Raw genomic sequence first — 22,288 nt, 5'->3', positions numbered from 1 at the left:
GTGAAGGCAATATCAATTTAAATAACTTAATACAATTATTCTTGCTAAAAAGAGATGGAAAATCAAGAACTAACCACCTTTGAAAGGGCTGAGAAATGAGACTGAGAACAGATTGGTTCCAGGCCTGTGAACAGAAGACTTGTCCCATTGCACACCTAGACAGCTGCCTTCCTCCCTATCCTTGCTCCCAGTTTTATACTCTGTAGAAACAGAAACAGAGAGGCTCAGTTTCAAGGATATCTAACCCCAGTAGAAAGCAAAGGTAAAGCCAGGACTGAAAACAATGACCGTATGGGAACCTCCCATTCCCCTCTCCCATATTGCTTTCAGAACACTTGAAGCCAGGCAGGATGCTACTGGATTATTTTCTAGAGAAACTGAATGGTCTCGCAGACAAGAAACATTTTTGCTCCCTCAGGACAAAAGTTAACCAGCATCCAGTCACCCTAACAGAAACCCTCCATAAACAAGCTTCACTTAATGTAAATAAGGCTCCCAAGTAGCATTTTTTTCAAAATGGACAGGCAATGGGGCTTAAGGAAAGAGAAAGCAGAAATAAACAGAGGCAAAAAAGAGTGCATGTGCATACATTCGTAGCAAATATTCTCACAAAGTCAAACTCTTTCACACCTCATTTACTTACTAGTGTTTATTATTTACACATGCTGCTTTCTTCGCTTAGAACACATTATTATTCTTCCCTTCCAATATGGTTGATTCCTCATCCTTCAGAACTTTAAATGAAAGTTATCGCAACAGAGAGACCTTTTACTATTTTATGTAGTTTATGTTTCTATCCACACTAGATGCATGTCACACTTTAAAATTACATATTTATGCTTGTTTGCTTATTCATAATCAGTTTTCTCTAAAGGGAAAGCTAAGAAGTGGAATTTTAATCTGTCTTACTCACTGTTATATAATCCCAACAATTTACATATAGTAGACACTCAGTAAATAGTTGTTGAGTGTCTCAAAGAATGAATAAATGTAGCCTCTAGGTATTTCTTAGAGGAGAAATTATTTCTACAAGCCTCAAAATTATTCGTAAATAATTTTTCTTTATCCAGTCTCTCCAATGCAGCCATATAAACATTATATATCTCTTAGCCTTTGCTTTCTCTTCCTTTTTTTTTTTTTAATCCGGTCCAGGATGCCATGCTTTCTCAATATTTTTTATCATTCAATAAAATGAAGAAAATATGTTTATTTTTCAAAAGAACTTTTGAAAAGATACTGTACCATTTTAGGTATGTCTTTCAGGTTTTCCAAACCAACTTTAAATATTAAATAGCGAACTCCAGAGAAATGCGCTGGTAGGCAGGACCTCCTAAGTGCTCTATTTCACATACCTTTTCAAAAAATGCAATTCATCTTCCTGTGTTTTTAAGTATATGCTTTGCTAATTTAACTCTTAACTATGAGGAGACAGGACCAAAGACATGAGGGATAAGCAAACAACAAAAATCAATATAAAACAAGGAAACAAAGTAAATGCTTGAAAATTCTGAGAGAGGAACCTAATACATATTAATTTCCCAATGTTAGCATCCTAATAATCGTTTTTCTAACTGAAATCACTTTTGCTTTTTGTATAACAGGTAAACTTACTGTAAATGTCATATATGAAGAATCTGAAATGAGAAAAGCTGCAGTAAGAGCAAGTAAGAAGGAAAAATTGGGAATTTGGTTTTGGACATTTTCAGTTTTAGATGCATGGAGATGCTAGCTAAGCAAATAGATATACAAATAGAGGATTTAGGGAAAAGTGAGGGCTGGAGATGTATATTTGGATATGGATGATATTTAAAGCTGTACAGATGTAATTAACTCTATAGATGGCACTTAAAACCATAAAAACAAGTGGAATCACTAAAAGTAAACACAAGTTGAGAAGACATTGGGAAAGGGGTAAAATAATCAAACATTGTTTTTCTTAGCAGAAAGATTTTTTAGAATTATTTCTATCAGCATTGCTTTAACATTGGACTATTATTAAGATGCTGAGAATTTATGAAATGAGAAAAATATGCTTGCAATGATGCTACTTTTTGATAAATTTTTATTGAGGTAGGATAGGAAAGATGTAGTTAATTTAGTAGATATGGTCCCCAAATAATCCAGCATGAAAAACCATAAAAAGGAAGAACTTATTAGATAAAATTTTCACCCTCTTTATTCCCCAAATCTCTTCTCTCTCATTCTCTTTTACCATTCTACCTTCACTCATCAAAAACTCACATCTCCCAACATCAGAACTCAAAGGGGTTTTTTTTGTTTTTTGTTTTGGCTTGGCATCCAGTTCTTTGCAATAAAGGAAAAAAAGAAAGTAAAATGTTAATTCAAATGGTTCTAAAAAGCCTTTCTGAACTAGAAAGAAAAGAGGCATTGAATTTTTTCCACCCATTTTTCACTGCTTTGCATACATTAGCACTTAATCACACATACACGATCTAGCCTACATACCCCTGCCAGGAACATTTTTCAAATCCCCTCATGTCACTTTTCTACTTAAATTTCTTCAATGTCATCCATTATGTAAACTAATGAAAAGCTAAATTTCTTTTTTTTTAAACTGGTTTTGTTAAGTTTTTCTGACATAAAACAAATGCTTTATGATTTATGTTATAAATTTGCTTGTTTTACTTTATATTATGTCAAGCTCTGGATTCTGCAACTTTTTTTTTTTTTTACCATTATTACATATCATTCTCCCCTTTGTTCACTATGTTTCACTTCTTTTCCTCAAACCCTCAAACTCATTCTTTGACTTACTTACTACCGATATGTAGCAGCTAACAGCACTGTGACGTATTATCAATTCAACAAATTTAGAATGAATTAATTAATCAGTGGATGAATCTCTACTGTTACCTCAATTCCTATAACTCCTTACACTTTCCACTCTAAAAATACTGACTTTTTAGTTTCCCAAATAAGGTCATTTACTTTCTCACCTTTCCATGTCACTATACTTGCAGTGCCTCTTTCTGAGCAGGCTTCCATCGTTTATCCAAATTTCTATTAAACTCTCAGATCCCTGATAAATTACATCTTAAATGAAGTTATTCTTGGATGCTCCTCCATGTAAAATTTAGGTAATGCTTCTATGTCCACTATACTTTGCCTTCTCTTGTGTGTGCCTAACATATAGTGAATAATAGATCCAAATTAATAATATACTTTCCTGCCAGGTGCTTAGTACTGTACTAAACACTCATACACATTAGGTCATAACATCACAACCATCTGACAAACTCAAAGAGCTTTCTTGTTCAGCCCTAGAAACTATCTAACAGATGGCAAGAGCAGGATTCAAGATCTGAATGATTCTAAAAACCACTTTGTTTCCACTATTCAACATATATATGGAATAGATACTTGAATATACTCAGCATGATTATTTAATTTTGCATAAAGTTAAATGTTCGTTTTACTATAATTTTTCAGGTAAATGCAATATAAGAAATACAATCTAGTCATAGATAATAGAAATACGTATTTCTCCAAAGAAGATATATAAATAACTAGTAAACAAAAATGTTAAATATCTCAATTTAATTAGCTATCAATGAGCTACAAGTCAAAACCATAATTAGATATCACTTCACACCAACCAGAAAGACTATAACTAAAAAGACAGACAATAACAAGTATTGGTCATGATGTAGGAAAATTGGAACCCTTATACATTGCTGATAGAAACGTGCCACCACTTTGGACAACAGTCTGGCAGTTCCTAAAGGTTAACAAAGCACTGCCTATGACCCAGTAATTCCACTCCTAGGTATATATGCAAGAGAAATAAAAATACCCATCCACACAAAAACCCACACACGAATGTTCACAGCAACATTTTTCACACTAGACAAAAAAGAGAAACAACTCATATGTCCACTGGCTGATAAATAAGTAAAATGTGGTATATTCACATAATGGAATATTATTTCACAATAAAAAGTAATTAAGTACTGATACTTGCTACAATTTGGATGGACCTTGAAAACAAAAGACCAGATATTTTATGATTCCACTTATATGAAATGTCCAGAATAGGCAAATCTATACAGATGGAAAACAGGATTGTGGTTTCCTACAACTGGAGAAATGGAGGGTGACTGCTAATGTATACAGGGTTTCATTTTGGGGTGATAAAAATGTTCTAAAAATGATTATGGTTATGGCTGCACAAATCTGAGAATATACCCAAAACCATCGAATTATACATACTAAAGCGGTGATGTGTGGTATGTAAACTGTTATCTGAATAAATCTGTTACAAGGGAAAAAATGAAACAGAGCAAATTGTACCTACCCTTGATTTTATTCAACTATGGCATGCAGAGGTAAAAGTACATTACAATGAGCTACTAACTAAAGCTAGAAGCAAATGGCAAGCCAAGTTCATAATAGATAAATGCACAAATTACTTCTCGAAATCTTCCCTTGCTGCTTACTAGTAAATTTTAAAAATAATAAAGTGACAACAACTTGGGCCCGATAATAATAATAAACTACTAACACTTATTGACTACCTAAAAGGTAATAAGCATTATATACAAATTGGGATAAAATGAAACTCTCCTACACTTCTTTAGAGTGTGTAAATTTATAAAGCTACATTGTAAAGCATTTAGCCAATGCTTAGTAAAGACAAAAATGCTTATTTTATATGACTCATCAATTCGACTTCTAAGTATTTGCATGGACTCCTCTCATATGTTTAAAGAAACTGATACAAAGATGAAACAAGATGCTCATTGTTTATAATAATGGAAAAATCTGAAATACTCTAGAAGTTCATGACTAAAAGTCTGAATATTATTCATATTACCCAGTAGTTAAAATGAGTTAAATGAACCTATGTCTATTAAATAGATAAATCTTAAAAATAGAAAAATAAATTTAAAAAATCATATTAGGAAAAAAGAATTGCAGTTTTGTAGACAGTATAACTAAAACAGAAAACTAAACACAAAGTTAATTTTTTAAAAACACAAAATAAATGTATATTCTATGTATTGTCATATCCATAACCTTTGGGTATATATGCTAGGCAGCAAAAGAATAAAATCATGGATGCAGAGAATACATACAAACTTCAGGATAGTGGCTAGCTCAGATGAAGAAATGAGAGAATAGAAATGGGATGCAGAAAGCCTTCAGCATTATGAATAATTTTTTTAGTTTTTCAAAGAATTCAAAGCAAATATGGTAAAATGTTTACATTTGCTAAATCTATATGGGTATCTTATATTTTCTCTGCATTTTCTTTCAGTTTGGGATGATTTGAATTAGTTATAATTGGTGTAAAAACAGGCACATAGACCAGTGGAAAAGGACAGAGATTCTGGAAGCAAAACCTCAATTCTTCAACCAACTCATCTTTGACAAAGCCTCCAACAAAAACTACTGGGGAGAGGAAAACCTATTCAGTAAATGGTGCTGGGAAAACAGGCTGACCACATGCAGAAGACTGAAACACGACTCCTACCTATCACCATACACAAAAATCTACTCTAAATGGATCAAAGATCTAAATGTAAAACCTCAAACTATAAGAATCTTAGAAAACGCAGGAGATACCCTTATGGAAATTGGAACTGGCAACAAATATTCCTATTTCAGAACCCTAAAGGCCAATACCCTTAGACAAGTGGGACCTCATCAAATTAATGAGCTTCTGCAAAGTAAAAGAAACCATCAAGAGAGCAGGGAGACTGCCCACAGAATGGGAAAAATATATTTGTCAACTGTATATCTGACATCTAGTATCTACAAGGAACTTAAATGCACCGAAGGGCAAAAAACAAACAGCCCCTTTAAAAAGTGGGCAAAGGATACGAATAGACACCTCTCAAAAGAAAATATATGGGTAGTCAACAGACACACGAAAAAGTGCTCAGCCTCACTCATCATTAGAGAAATGCAAATCAAAACCACATTGAGATACCACCTAACCCCTGTAAGATTGGCCATGATTAATAAAACAAACAACAACAGATGCTGGCGAGGATGTGGAGAAAAAGGAATGCTTCTACACTGCTGGTGGGAATGCAAACTTGTACAACCTCTCTGGAAAACAGTCTGGAGATTTCTGAAAGAACTAGAAATTGACCTTCCATATGACCCAGCAATTTCCCTATTGGGAATATACATGGAGGAATTCAAATTATTCTGCAAAGAAGATATCTGCACACAAATGTTTCTTGCAGCTCTATTCACAATAGCAAAAACATGGAACCAACCACGTTGCCCATCAAAGCTGGACTAGAGAAAAAAAAATGTGGTACATATACACAATGGAATATTATGCATCTATAAAGAACGACAAATATATGAACTTTGCAGCAACCTGGATGGATTTGGAGTTGATCATACTCAGTGATTTATCACAGAAACAAAAAACAGAGTTCCATATGTTTTCACTCATAAGAGGACCTTGAACAATTATAATGCTATAAGAAAGCAATTGGCAGTAATGGGAAACTGTTGGTGGGGGGATTGACAGTTGAGGGAAACTGCTAGGGCAGGGAGGGGCATACCTCATTAACAGGGGTACCTGCATGATCAATGATTGTATACCTAACCCTGAATTGTATCCTACATCTTCACATTAAAATAATAATAACAATAATAATAATATTACGCCAATGTTAATGTCCTATTTTTGAAAACTTTATTATAGTGTTTTATAAGATGTTAACAATGAAGAAGCAAGATGAGATTCATAAAAGAACTCTTTATATATGTCTTTTATAATTCTAAAATTAGTCTAAAATTAAGTTTTAAATTTTTAAAAATAAAAACAAGGAAATATTTTAAAAATTAAAATGTATGTACTTGCAGTAGTCAAATGGTGATGATAATCCTATTTCTAAAAACCAATTATTATTTAAAACATTTTGAAGCTTTATTTAAAGCCCAATTAAGGAATTGAGGACAACTAACTTATTTCTTGCTGAATTTGCTTCCTCCTCAGCAAATTATGACATTATTTCAAGATGTACTTCATTTTACCTTACACTGGACCCCCAAAGTTGAAAGGAATTTTGAAAATTAGTCAATGACCCACCTCAAGGCAGGTCTTTATCCAAATCACTTAATTGTATCCTTTCACTTTAAAAAATCTTTTAAAATGGAAATAGTACTATCTTTATTAACAAGATACAGTTGTCCCTTAGTATACTCAAGGGATTGGTTTTGGGAGCCCCGGAGATACCAAAACTATTTATTTCAAACTGATTTTCAAAATGGAATAAAATCCTCAGACCTTCACGTCCCTGATATAAAATGAAGTAGGATTTGTTAGAACCTATGCATATCCTCCTTGTAGATGATATTCTATAGAGGTGACACTTTAAATCATCTCTAGATTACCTATAGTACTTAATACAATGCAAATGAAATGCAAATCGTTATTATACTGTATTTTTTAATGACGTATTCTTTCTTTTTTTTTTTTCTTTTTTGAGCTGGAATATCACTCCATCGCCCAGGCTGGAGTGCAGGGGCATGCTCACAGCCAGCCCAGCATCGACCGGCTGGGCTCCACAATCCTTCCGCATCAACCCTTCCAAGTAGCCGGAACTACAGGCGCGCGCTACCACACCTGGTTACATTTTGATTTATTGTAGCGATGTGTTACCCGGGCTGGTCCTGAACTCGCGGGCTCGGGCAAAACACTAGCCTCAGCCTCCCAAAGTGCTGGGATCACAGGCTGAGCCACCAAGTTCGGCGTATTATTTCTTATTGTGAGTTTTTCCCCCCAAATATTTTTGCTCCATGGTTGTTTGAATCTGCACATATGAAACCTGCAAATATGGAGGGCTAACTATATTTCAAACCTTCCAGTCAAAAAAGTACTTTTAATCTTGAAGTCAAGGTTTTCTTGCTATAATTTAAACACTACCTTTTTCATATAGTAATGTTAGGCAAGAACATTTGCTCAATATTCAAAAAATACTCCTTGAAACTTGAAGACTGTTCAGAACTAAGTGAGTTTTCTCATCTCCAAAGCTAAGTAAGCCTACCTGAATTAGCCTCTCTCAACACAAAACCTAATTCCCAAGTGTTTATTCATTTTTTTGCTATTCGTCCCAAACTGATTTTCAAAATGGAATAAAATATTTACTAAAGGCTACACCAATGTTCAATATAAAAGGACTCTCATATCATATATTAATATTTTATTGTATGGAACGGATTCAACTATAGTCTTCTGATGCTGTCCATTAAAATATGAGTATCTCCTACTATATCCTGGAATACTTTTGTTTGCTGATGCGGTAATCTTCTCCCTTAGAAATTACTGCAGATTTAGTATGCACTTTGGGATCCACTTAATTTACCCTTCATGTTAAGGACTTCCCTTCACTTAAGATTTTTTTTTTTTTTTTTGAGTTGGAGTCTCACTTGGTCGCCCAGACTGGAGTGCAGTGGCCACTCCCGGCCACCGCAGCCTCACCTGCTGGACTCCGGCGATCCTTCCGCCTCAGTCTTCTGAGTAGCCGGAATTACAGGCATGCGCTGCCACGCCCGCTGATTTTTTGATTTATTGTAGAGATGAGGTCTCGCTGCCCAGGCAGGTCTCAAACCCGCAGGCTCAGGCAATCCACTCACCTCAGCCTCCCAAAGGCGCAGGATTACAGGCTGAGCCACGGAGCCCGGCAAGATTTTTTTTTTTGATTCAAAACATAGACATATACAAGTATTTGAAAAGGTTTTATTACCATTTATTAAGATACACCTGTTATTAAAATGAAGCTGAGCAACAAATATAGTTATCAAGTCTCTTTATAGCTAGCAGACAAAGTTCCGTTTATACAATGATCTTGCTGATTAGCTACAAATCACCCACTAATTTGCCATGTAATATGCAACTTTTCATTACCATATTGGTTTATGTGGATGATTTTAATTCCCACAGAGTCTATCTGATGCTTTCTAAGTACAAAAATAATCTTATATTTAAATAATATTAGCATTAAGAATTAAATCCTCCTCCCCAAATTCCCTAAGGAATGTAGCATTAAGGAAAAGAATTCATTATTTCTTGATTCTAACTCAGACATTTCTGAAAATATCCCAAGCTAATTTAAAAAATATTATAGAGAAAGAAGCAGCAAGGCATAAGGAATGACTAAGCTTTCTATTTAATAATATTTTAATTTTAATAGATTTTATAGAATTAACATAATTGAAACAAAGTTTTCAGTTTGCTGTCTCTTTGGGTGTTTGTTATTGTTTGCATTTTAACAAGTCAGACCTAAGAGAAGAATTCCTACATGCAATATTGAAATTCATAAAGTCACTTGGCCAGTAATTTACAAAAATACTTGTGGAAGCATATGAAGCTATTAATTACTGGTAGGGTGGTGAGATATAAAGCAGAAAACTACAGTCTTATGGCTTGAGGAATCAGGACAGAATACTATGGAAATGAGAGAGTTGCTGGAAAATGGGGAGGAATCCTGAAAAGTAGCGTACTCCAAATATAAAATCTAGAAAGGAAATCTCTAAATCTATATTTAAAAAGGATGTGCTCACATCTAAAGAAAAAATCTCTTCTTTATGTTGAATGCTAACTAACAAATATAGATGGAATGGTAGGAGTTAGAATATCATCAATGAATGCCAAAATTAGAGGGTAAAAGTTTGATTACAGGATAATTACAGCCTCAAAATAATTTGCTAAAAATTGCTTATTAGTTTTAAAAAAAAAGGGAAAAATATAATGGAAAAACACTGTAGACATTACTTGAATCAAGTGAGTTAACATTCCCAATATGTGGAAAAACCAATATCATATACCTCATAACATTACATGAAGCATTTAAAAGGATATAATATTACTTCAGTGTTATTCCTGCAAAATATGTATCATCTGAATATAGTCCTGGAGACCTACCAGAAAAATCCAAATGGAGGTATATATCATGAAAATTTGCTATATTCTTTGAAAATGTCAAAGCCAAGCTAAAAGGCTAAGTAAGAAACTGTTTCAGCTCAAATGAGACTCTTGATCAAGAAAAACAAATAGGCAGACTCGGTGGCTCAGCCTGTATTCCTAGCACTTTGGGAGGCCGAGGCAAATGGATTGCCTGAGCCCACGGGTTCGAGACCAGCCTGGACAACTTGGAGAGATCTCGTCTCTACAATAAATAAAATAAAATAAAAAATTAGCCGGGTGTGGTAGCACACGACTTTAGTTCTGGCTGCTTGGATGGTTGAGGCAGAAGGAAGGATTGCCAGAGCCCAGCAGGATGGCCATGCTGGGGGTGGCCATGAGCATGCCACTATACTCCAGCCTGTGCAATGGAGTGAGACTCCAACTCAAAAAAAAGACAAAACAAATAAATGTAATGTGTAAACCTAGATTACATACTGGCCAAAGAGGAAAAATAGCTATACATGATATTATGAAGATAAATGATAAAATTTTAATATAAACCGTAGGTTAAATAACAGTACTGTATTAATGTTAAATGTCCTAATTTTGACAATTGTACTGTGTACTTATGTAAATAAGAGAATGTCTTTGTTCTTAGAAAACACAAACTGAGGTTTTAACAGTAAAGAAGAATGATGGATGATGTCTACAATTATCCTTTCAATGGTAGAAATGTTTAAATGTATGCCTGGGATTTTGCTTCCAGTTAAGAAGCCAAGATGAAGTAACAGAAATGAAATGTACCTTCCTTTTTGAAACAATTTTTAAAATGAAAAAATTATATGAAATATCAATTTGCAATACACTAGACATCAGGGAACAAAGGACAGTGATCCCAGAAAAATGGGAAAGTAAATAAAGTGGGCATTAGATTTTTCTAGCTTACTACCTTGAGAAATTTAATGTCATGGCACAGATTGGGGAACAGCAACAAAGCCCAATAGACGCATGGAGTGGAAGAGACAGCAGAAAATACTGGAGACCAAGATGGCTAAAATTTACACAACTGAATACAGGAGCAGAGACAGCTACACAAAGAGAGAATTCCAGAGATTTGCATAGGTTCGCCCTTAAGTATTTAGTTGAGAACTAATCAGCTTATGGATGTGAGCTCAAGGCCAGGTAAATAATTACCCAAAATGATTAGAGGTACTGATAGTCAACATTTACACAGCATTAGATATAGGGCCTATACCCACTCAGCCCAAATGGAAAATCTCAAGATTCACAGGGCATTGGGTAGAGTATACAGAAAGGACTTGCCTCAGTATAGAAACAATTAGCCCTATACTGAGAACTGAGCCACTTACACATAACCAATTTTACAAGCAAGACACAAAAGAATACGTTTTTAAGAAACTTAACTGCACCTAAGAAAAAGGTTCAAGAATATTTATAGAAATACAAAAATAGGCCAGGCTTGGTGGCTCAGCCTATAATTTCAGCACTCTGGGAGGAGAGGCAAATGGACTGCCTGAGCCCACGGGTTAGAGACCAGCCAGGGCAAGTTGGTGAGACCTCACCTCTAAATAAAAAATTAGCCGGGCGTGTGCCTATAGTTCTGGCTACTTGGAAGGCTGAGGTGAGAGGACCGCCTGAGCCCAGCACGTCGATGCTGGGGTGGCCATGAGTGTGCCACTGCACTACAGCCTGGGCAATGGAGTGAGACTCCAACTCAAAAAATAAAAATAAAATAAAATAAAGAAATACAAAAATATATGGCACACAACAAGGTAAAATAACACAAAATCTAGCATCTAATCAAAGATTACCATGTATGCAAAGAAGCAGTAAAATACAGTACATAATAAATAAATAAACCAGTCAATTGAAACCAACCCAGAACTGACACAGTTAATAAAATTAGAAGACAAGGTCTTTAAAATAGTTTTTGTATTTTCTGAAGCCTAAATAGACATAGAGAAATTTTTTTTCAAAGATCCAAATTAAACCACCTGAGATTTTTTTTAAAATTACACTGTATGAGATTAAAATATAAATTACATGGGACTAATGATAGTTTAGCCATTGCAGGAAAAGCATTAGTCAACTGGAAGACATAGCAGTAGAAACTAGCCAAAATAAAAAACACAGAAAACAGAGACTGTAAAATAATAGAGTATCAGTAATCTATCTTCAAGCAACTAAATATATGTGCAGTTGAAGTCACCAAAGGAAGAGGAGAGTGACAAAACCAAAAATACATATTGAGGAAATAGTGGCTAAAATATTCAAGATTTGGTTAAACTGAATCTAAGAAACTCAACAATCCCAAACATGAAGAAAACTACTCCAAAATAAATCATAATCATCAAAGTGTTCAAATCACTAAGGGTAGAGAATAAACACCAGGATAAACCAAATTAACCTAGTGTATATTTCTAGAACATCCCATCCAACAATAGCTGAATGTACATTCTTTTCAAGTGCACCTAAAATATTTACCAAGAAAGAGTATAAAGCAAGTCTCCAATAAACTGAAAAACATTCAAGTCATGCAAAGTATATCCTCTGACTGTAGTAGAACTAAATTAGAAATTAGCAACAGAACAATTTCTGAAGAAAAAAACAAATATTTGGAACTAAACAAAATTCTAAATAGTCAATGGTTCAAAAAACCAGAAAGAATCTAAAGGAAAATTAGAAACATTTTTGAATTGCATGAAACTAAAAATACAATATTTCTAAAATTATGGGATGTCATAAAGCTACATGTTAGGGTGAAATTTTATAAAACTAAACATCTATGATAAAAAGGATCAAAAGTCTCAAATCAAATACTACAACTCCTACCATAAGAAGCCACAAAAGTAAATTAAACCTGAAATAAGTCAAAGAATGGAAATAAATCAGTAAAATAGAAAACAGGAAAGTGAGAGAAAAATCACTGAAGCCAAATTCGTAGAGTATTAAAATACCTAGTCAGTGTGATTAGAGAAAAAAAGGGGAAAGACAAAAACTACCAATATCATAAAGGGAGGTGATGTTATACATTCTAAAGATATCAAAAGGATAATAAGATATTCTGAACACTTATGCCAATATATTTCACTCCTTGGATAAAAGAATCACATTTCTTAACATAGTCACTGAAGAAGATAACCTAAATGGCCCTATATCTTCTTGTTTGTTTTTTGTTTGGTTTCTTTTTCCTTTCATTACACTAGCTTTAGAGTATACAAATAGCTTTTGGTGACAAGGATACATTATACAGTGGCAAAGAAATCTGAGCTGTGTTCCCCCTACCCTCACCTGTGCACTTCGTACCTGTCAGGTGATATTTCATCCCTCTACCTCTTCTCACCCTCCCCCGTCTGAGTCGCCAAAGTCCATTATAGCTTTTTATATGACTCTGCAGATCCTTAGCTTAGCTTCCACTTATAAGTGAGAACATGCGGTGTTTAGTTTTTTTCCCTGCGCTAGTTCACTTAGGATGATGTTCTTCAATTCCATCTAAATTGCTGCAAAAGACAAAATTTCATTCCTTTTTAATGCAGAATAATATTCCATAGTGTGTGTGTATGTATGTGTGTGTGTCTAACATTTTTATTGTCCACTGATTAGTTGATGGGCACTGAGTTGCCCTCTATCTATTAAACAATTTTAACTAGCAGTTAAAAAAATCATCCCACAAAGAAAACTTGCAGTGCAGGTTACTTCACTTGTTAATTCTATAAAAGATTTGAGGAAGACATAATACCAAATCTACACAAGCTCTGCCAGAAAACTGAAAAGGAGGAAGTATTCTATAATTCAGTCTTTGAGATCAACATCATCTAATATCAGAATCAGACAAAGACACTCTAAAAAAAATTTCGGAAAATATCCCTCATAAATATTAATGTAAAAAAAACCACAAACTTTTGATAAATTATATCTAAATAAAGTAAAAGAATAACACATAATACATCATGACCAAATTGTTTTTACCACAGGAATAAAAGGTTAGTGTAACATTCTAAATGAATCAATGTAATTCATTGTATCAATAAATTTTTTAAAAACCATATGATTATCTCAAATGATGCAAATAGCAAACAAATAAACAAAAGCATTTGACAATATTCCAACACCCATTCATGACATAAACTCACAGCAAACTTGGAAAAGAAGGGAACTTTCTCAATCTGATAAAGGGCATCAACAAAGAAATCTACAGCTAATATCATAGTTAATGGCGAAAAATGGAATGCTTTCCCTACTAGGATCAGGAACAAGACAAGGATCTATGCCCTCACTACCTTTATTACACATTGTGTTAAAGGTTCTAGTCAACCTAGTAAGGCAAGAAAAAGAAATAAAAGTAATTCATGATAAAAAAAAAAAAAAGAAGTAAACCTGTCTTTAATCTGAGACAACATGAACATCTTTATAGAAAATCCAGTGGAATCTATTAAAAGGCTATATAAAACTAATAAATGACTTTAGCCAGGTAGGAGGATACAAAATCAATATGTAAAAATCAGTTATAGACTTACATACCATTGGCAAAAAATTTATAATAAAATTTTAAAAACAATTATCATGCACAATAGCATCAAAAAATACGACCCAAAGTATAAAAGTATCGAAAGCCACAAAACATTGCTGAGAGAAATTAAAGACCTAAATAAATGGAGAGATATACCTTGCTCACGAGCAGGAAGACTCCATATTGTTAAGGTCAAGAACGCATTCAGGAAGAGAGGATTATGTAAGATCATGAATACCAGGAGGCAGAGATCACTGGGAGCCATCTTAGAAGTCTGCTACCACAGGCACCAATATTACTAAAGGATTTCATATTATTTTTTGGCTTACTAGCCTTATAATTCCTCTTAAAGGACTCTGTAGCCAGACTATCTGGTATAAATCCTAGTTTTACTAATTACTGTGTGACCTTGCCAGTCAATTAACTTTTCTGTGCCTCGGCTCTCTCATCTATAAAATGAAGATAATAACAGTACCTCTTTCATGCAGTTATTTAAGGTTTAAATGATTGAGTGTTTGTAAACCACTGACGTATCTAGAACCTAAGCACTTAGTTTTATACATACATCAATACATCCATAAAACCAACACGAATCCTTAAGTTACTGTTTCTTAAGGGTAAGTGTTTATTACAACATATCCTTTAACTGCTTAATGATACCTACTACAAATAAGGCATAGTTTTGAGTCAAGGTGTGTACAAAGATAACTGACAAAATTGCAGGTATTTAGTGAACCTTGGGCACTGAGGAAAAAATATCTGCTTATTTCCATTTTTAGTTAAAGTTTAACAAACAAACCAGATAATGTCTGAATAATCATAATCCTGCTTTGTTGGGTCCTATTTTGTGGTTGTTCTCCAAGCATTATTGTCATTGGCACCCTTTTTCATTCCTAAAATTGTACCAGTATACACAAGAAATTATAGTCACTCCAGTTTGTCATGATCCTAAATTAAAATGGAAACTGAACTAGATGAACACTTTTGAGTAAAAAACAAATGAGGCAGGGATGAAAGGAAAAGAAGTTGAATAGAGAGGAGGGGCATGGGCATTGGGGGTGGGTAGGAATGGTGGGCTAAGAGGGGTAAGAGAATAATAAACGATTTAAAATGCCTAAATACCAAAATTAATTCATCCACAATCTGAATTCAGGCTTTCTATGCTGTCTACAAACCTAACATATTCTTAAAAACTTGGTAATAGGTCATAAATTATTTAACTGGTATTTCCTTAAGGTTTTAAACAAATCCATAAATGAATACAGAGTAAATGTTAATGTACCACATATAATTTCCCTTTCCTCTATTGGTTCTATTATGTAATCATTAAGCCAATACATAACCTGGATAGATACATTTTTTAAGAAATAAAACTTATTTAAAACCACATATTATAGGCCAAGTTTTAGCAAGAAACCATGTTTATAGCTGTTTTTAAATTCCCAACTGAAAACATTAGTTGACCTTGGAAATTTTAATTCCTTTATAATCCATCAGCACCAAAGCAAACAGTCATGACCCCTTAAGAGGATAAATATGCCCATTTTAATTAAAGACTAAATTATTTGACTTGGTGTGCAATTTTTTTATCTGTATTTTGAGGTATATTTATAAGTCCTATGCTTTTCATTAATGAAAAAACTGTACAAGTACAATATTGAACAACAGCCTGTAAACAGAGGCATTCCTAAAAACTATGTATCTTAAATTTTCAAGAATTTAGGCTAATAAGAGGAATGAAGTACTGATACGTACCACAATTTAGATAAACCTTGAAAACATTGTGCTGAGTAAAAGAGGCAAATCACAAAAGACCATATACTGTATGATTCCAGTTATATGAAAGATCTGAAATAGGCAAATCTGTATAGACAAAAAGTAGATTGGCAGTTGCCTAGGGCTGCGGCAGGGGTGGGGAGTGGAAGGTGAGGGGAGGAGGGGATAACTTCCTTTGGAGTGATGGACTGTTCTAATATTGATTATAATGATGATTGCACAACTCTGAATATACCAAAAACCAGTGAACTGTACACTTTACATAGGTAAATTGTATTGTCTGTAAATTATTTCTCAATAAAGCTGTTAACACACACACACACACACACACACACACACACACACACACACACACAAACTTAGGCTATAATTCCTACCTTTAATACATAAACTATCATGTATTAATATCTTAAAAATGGAAAAAAATGATTCCAATACTTTATAGGAGAGAAAGCCAATAAATGTATGCATTAGTTTATTCATGGTAATTTCCAAACATTGATGCAAGTGTATGCTCATGGAAGTACCTGAATTTCAGACTATCAATAGATTTCTTGACTATTTTACTACAAAAATAAATTTAAAAATTGACTTGATTTTACACTTATGGTGCCTATTTCCTGACTTCATGTGAAAATTAAAATAAGTTGAATAATTTGACAAATTGCAGATTTTTACTTCTAAGTAGCTACTAATTTGAAGGTTGTCAATATAAACCTTAGTAATGAGGCAAAATATATCACGCTAACGCTTGATTTGGCCATTCCACAATGTATACATATAGCTAGACATTTGATTGTACACCATAAAGACACACAATTTTTGTCAATTAAAAAAATAAATAATTTTTTAAAACAAAAATATAGGCCGGGTTCGATGGCTCAGCCTGTAATCCCAGCACTTTGGGAGGCCGAGGCGAGAGGATTGCCTGAGCCCGTGGGTTCGAGACCCACCCGGGCAACTTGGCGAGACCTCATCTCTACAATAAATCAAAAATTAGCCAGGTATGGTAGCGCATGCCTGTAGTTCCAGTTACTTGGAAGGCTGAGGCAAAAGGATCGTCAGAGTCCAGCAGGTGGAGGCTGCGGTGGCAGGGAGCATGCCACTGCACTCCAGTTTGGGTGACAGAGTGAGACTCCAACTCAAAAAAAAATAAAAATAAATTAAATATATATATATATATATAAAGCTTAATAAAAATTATTTTAAAATTTTGTAGCAAATTAACTTTTAACTATATACATACAGTCCTAATTTACCTTCTCAAATGATGTTTTTAGAGTTTTAAGCACAAAATGTTATTTCCTGACCTGGTTGTATAGGCTCATATTTCACAACTGTTAACAGATCACAGAAATGAAAGATCAGCTCTATTTTTCTACTATTAATATTTATTTATAATATATGGAATAGAATAGAAATATAATATATGGACATATTGCTATATTTCTACAAATTTATACATTATACCACCAACTTGCTATTTATAACTAAGATGTCAGGTAGTTATAACACATAGAGAAGTAACTAAATATAATTTTAGAAAATGACAAAGTTGTTCTTTGGTATGGTACAATGTTAATATTTGATAAATCTAGGTAGTGATAATAGGTGTTTATTATATCATATTTATTTGCTATTAATAATTATATATACTATAGTAGTCACACATTTACATGTATTTACATATAAAATATGTATATATTTATATAAAAATAAAATGTATATAAATAATTTTAATATGTTCTTGGTATTTAATCCATATTATTATCAGATTAAAAAACGTAAAATTTTTTTTTTCTTTATTTTGTGTCTCTCTAGTCAGAATGATCTGATAGATTTGCAGAGCAAAATTCATTTTAAATTTAAATTCAGCAAGTAAAAAATATCCTTTGCTGAAGAGAGAGAACATTTTGAGCTTTTTTTTTTTTGAGTTGGAGTCTCACTCAGTCGCCCAGACTGTAGTGCAGTGGACACTCCCGGCCACCGCAGCTTCGACCTGCTGGGCTCCGACGATCCTTCCGCCTCCGCCTTCCAAGTAGCTGGAACTACAGGTGCGTGCTACCACGCCCGGCTAATTTTTTGATTTACTGTAGAGATGAGGTCTCGCCAAGTTGCCCAGGCGGGTCTCGAACCTGTAGGCTCAGGCAATCCACTCACCTCAGCCTCCCAAGGCACGGGATTACAGGCTGAGCCACCGAGCTCGGCTATTTTGAGCTTTTTAAAGTAACTATTATTACATAAGTGTCTACAGTTCCAAAAGGTTTTCTGTGTAAAACATTCAAGTCCCTGGAACAAAATTTGGCCTAATGGAGATAAACATATTCATCAGTTTTTCTCTGGAATTCTCAATAAACACATTATATATTCTTCCTAGTGAGCTGACATTTCAAGTTAACATAAATCATGATGTTACTTAAAAATGATGGGAGGCTGAGGTGAGTGGATTGCCTGAGCCCGCGGGTTCGAGACACACCTGGGCAGGTGAGACCTCATCTCTACAATAAATTAAAAATCAGCTGGGCATGGTAGCGCACGCCTGTAGTTGCGGCTACTTGGAAGGCTGAGGCGGAAGGATCGCGGAGCCCAGCAGGTCGAGGCTGAGGTGGCCAGGAGCGGCCACTGCACTCCAGTCTGGGCAGCAGTGAAACTCCAACTCAAAAAAAAAAAAAATTATAGGATCATACCCAAACATGTTAATAAGTGAGTTACATGAAGCAATTTTCAACATTACTATAAAATCATTTGTGGAATTATCAGAATTATTTTTACAAAAATTTGCGTATATTTAAACATATGCTCAGTTTCACAAATCAAAAGTATATAAGGGAGAGTCAAGCACTGGTAACACTCCTCCCCGAAAAATAATCATACCTAAATATTAAAGATGATTAGCCATCTCATCTTGGTAAGTCACTTTATGGCCCCAGTAATTCAGAGATAATTGTAGATTTTTATATATTAGAAGTTACTTTGAAATTTTAATAACAATTCATAAAAGGATTCTATATTGCCTCAAAGAGGCATTTTCCTAACCTCTATTACATTAGCCAATCTAAAATGATAAATAAACTCCTTGAACTTCTACCCTGTTAAATCTGAGATCATTTCTAGCACAGTTTTGACAATTAGGAGACAAGTTTAAAAAAAATTATGTTCAAATCCCAGACATTAGAAGGACACTCAAAGTAGCTGACAAAAGCAAAGAAGAGCTCTGCAGAGAATCAGAAAAATATCTGAACAAATTCAGGTAAAAAGTTGGACAGCTGAATGTTGTAGCCAGTGCAAAGAAAGGTGGGTTTACTGCCTGTATATATATGCCACTACTTGAATACTTATGTACATGAATTTACATATGTGCTTGATGTTAACTTCTTAGTGTAACTTCTGTCATTTGATATGAAAGGTAAAATTCCAATGGAGATGCAACAATGATAATGTAAAGTATTGGGAGTCCACTGTATGTGACATTTTGAGAGAAAGGAAGGGCTTTACAAATATAAATATAGAAGCCATGTAAATATCTGTGATCATTTTGCTAATCATATATGATAGACATCTTCCTCTAGTAGTTTCATTGATACTAACCATGTCTACATTTTTTTACATGAAGATTTCTATATTTGTACAATTCCTAGTACATTTGTAATTCCATAAATATATGTGGGAAGATTCCAACCCACAAGACTGATAAATTGCAGAATTTATGAGACTGACATGTCAACACATATGAAGCATGTCATAAGCCTTATTTTCTAGTTTTTGATGTTTTGATGCCAGGTAGATAAAGTCAATTAAAATAAATGTAACCATTAAAAAAAAAACTTTAGCTCTATGACTCAGTTAACAGGGACATTTTTCTAAAAGCTAAATTTACATTATCTTATTTGGTCTCAAGATTCTGATCTCATATACTTTATATTTCCTTCATGAAAAGTAATGTAGAGTCAATGGGAACACCACAGATGAAATACAAGTTAAATACTGCCTTACACATTGAAATAATCAAGATAACAAAGTCTATTCCACTTAAAGAGAGAATAAAACTTTCATTTTGCTTAGTGTTTGTTATTGTTACTTTATTTTGTTTTTTACTCTAAAATACTGATAAGAGGGCAAAAGACACACTTATCTTAAAATAATTTAAGCATAATATTTCTAACCAATCAAATTAAAGTATTAAAAACTAAAACAGCAAGTATAATCAGAGAAGACAGGATCACCAGGATTTGAGCCCTACTCTTTCACTTATTAGCTGAGTGATTTTGAGAAACTTGTTTACGTATTTTGAACCAGTTTCCTCATTTTAACATGAGCAAAATAATAACACTATCTACTTTACACAGTTGTTACTGGAGAGTAAAGAATAAAATGGATCTGAATATAGTTTTGTAAAACTGGAAAACGATATATGAATTCATTGAGGTATTATCAAGTAATGATTTGGTTTGAGAGACAAGCCGTTCAACATATAGTATAATCAATCTGCTTCAATATACTTACCTTAACTAAAATGTTTAACGTAAATAAACATTCAAATAAGTTGTATAACTGCCAATCTCCTCTTCCCTTTTAATAAACTTTAACACAGCTTCAAGTTAAGAAAAGTTAATATATTTTACAACCAAGAACGATAACTTAACTTTTTTATATTTAATTTTTTTGAGTCAGAGTCTCACTCTGTTGCCCAGGCTGAAGTACAAGGGCACACTCACCACCACCACGGCCTCGACCTGCTGTGCTCAGGCAGATTGATCCTTCCGCCTCAGTCTTTCAAGTAGCTGGAACTACAGGTGCGTGCTACCATGCCCAGCTACTTTTTTGATTTATTGTAGAGACGAGGTCTCACCAAGTTGCGCGGGCTGGTGTCGAAGCCCTGAGCTCAGGCAAGCCTCTCGCCTCGGCCTCCCAAAGTGCTGGGATTACAGGCTTGAGCCACCACACCCAACCGACAACTTTATTTTTAAGATACATATTTTCTAGTATTTTATAATCTTGCTTTAGTATATATTTTGGTCAACTAACAAATTATCTATGTGCTTCTAGTTAAACATTATAAATAAGACTTACAAGTAGAAAGAAAGGTATTTATTAAACTTCTAAGTCAAATTTAATCTTTTCTTTTTTCTTATTTGATGCAAACACAATAACAGTGTAATACATTCTTTCTCGGCAGTACAAAATAAACTACCATTTTGCTTTTTCTATACTCTTTAACTGAATAAGGCTTTTTAGATATAGCTAAATATAATTACAATATAAACAAACACAACAATCAAAGAAAAAAATACTTGCAACAAACCATACCTAGTAATAAGAACTGCATTATCGTGGTGGGCAATCCCATTTTCTGGAATGGTGTTTCCATCACTTTGGTGGGAGAGAATGGATTTCTGCCATTTGCAGAAGCTATCGAGGGACTTGTCTGCATGGTGATTTATCTCCAAGTTTGGCTGCAATACAACATGCATACCAGAAATGTTCCAAACAAATTACTAAGGTCAGTTATTAAAACTTTTGAAGACTAAAATGGGACTATAATTAGAAACAGTAGTTTCTAGGAATAATATCATGCTTATTCTTTTCTCTATAATATCTGACCTAGAGCTCATTTAGTATTACAAAATAGACATTCTTTTCAGTTCCAGCTTTAAATAGTATGAACATACATGAGAATATCAGCATACAAAACCAAGAAAAACCATTATTATAACGCAAATGCTCGTCCTTTCACTGAAAGAAACATAGAGCTAATATACATATATATGACTTTAATATGACATAAGAAGTATATTTTTATAAAATATTTAAATTGTTTAAAATATTAAATGTCTAGAGGTAAAAATCATATTTAACTACAACTTCCTAAGAGGAGTACTAATAAAACATTACTTAATAATAGCAATTCTATAGCTTGTCTGTTAAGAATTTTAGATTTATAAACTAATTCATTCTTACCTGATCTTCTGTGAGAACAATTAAGCGGGCCACTATAATATTCACAACGTTTCCTAGACTGGAATCACGATAAAGTTTGGCAACCTGACCTCCAGAAAATAAGAAAAGACACAAAGTCAGACAAAAATTAA

General features: G+C 33.8%; 1 protein-coding gene across 1 annotated transcript in view; it reads right to left on the bottom strand.

Annotated features, from left to right (window-relative positions):
* ADAMTS6 (ADAM metallopeptidase with thrombospondin type 1 motif 6) overlaps window positions 1–22,288 on the bottom strand; it is a gene marked incomplete at its 3' end in the record, with an annotated part of 238,514 nt that overhangs the window by 184,345 nt on the left and 31,881 nt on the right. The window contains exons 6-7 of the mRNA XM_008049780.2: window positions 22,158–22,241; window positions 21,507–21,652 (exon numbers count right to left, since the gene is read on the bottom strand). Of these exons, the coding sequence (XP_008047971.1) occupies window positions 21,507–21,652; window positions 22,158–22,241 (230 nt within the window). The remainder of the gene's footprint in view (window positions 1–21,506; window positions 21,653–22,157; window positions 22,242–22,288) is intronic.

This window comes from Carlito syrichta, unplaced genomic scaffold (genome assembly GCF_000164805.1).
Source record: "Carlito syrichta isolate Samal-C Ts95f unplaced genomic scaffold, Tarsius_syrichta-2.0.1 Scaffold136712, whole genome shotgun sequence".
Lineage (NCBI taxonomy): Eukaryota > Metazoa > Chordata > Mammalia > Primates > Tarsiidae > Carlito > Carlito syrichta.
This window is presented reverse-complemented; position numbering and strand designations above follow the sequence as displayed.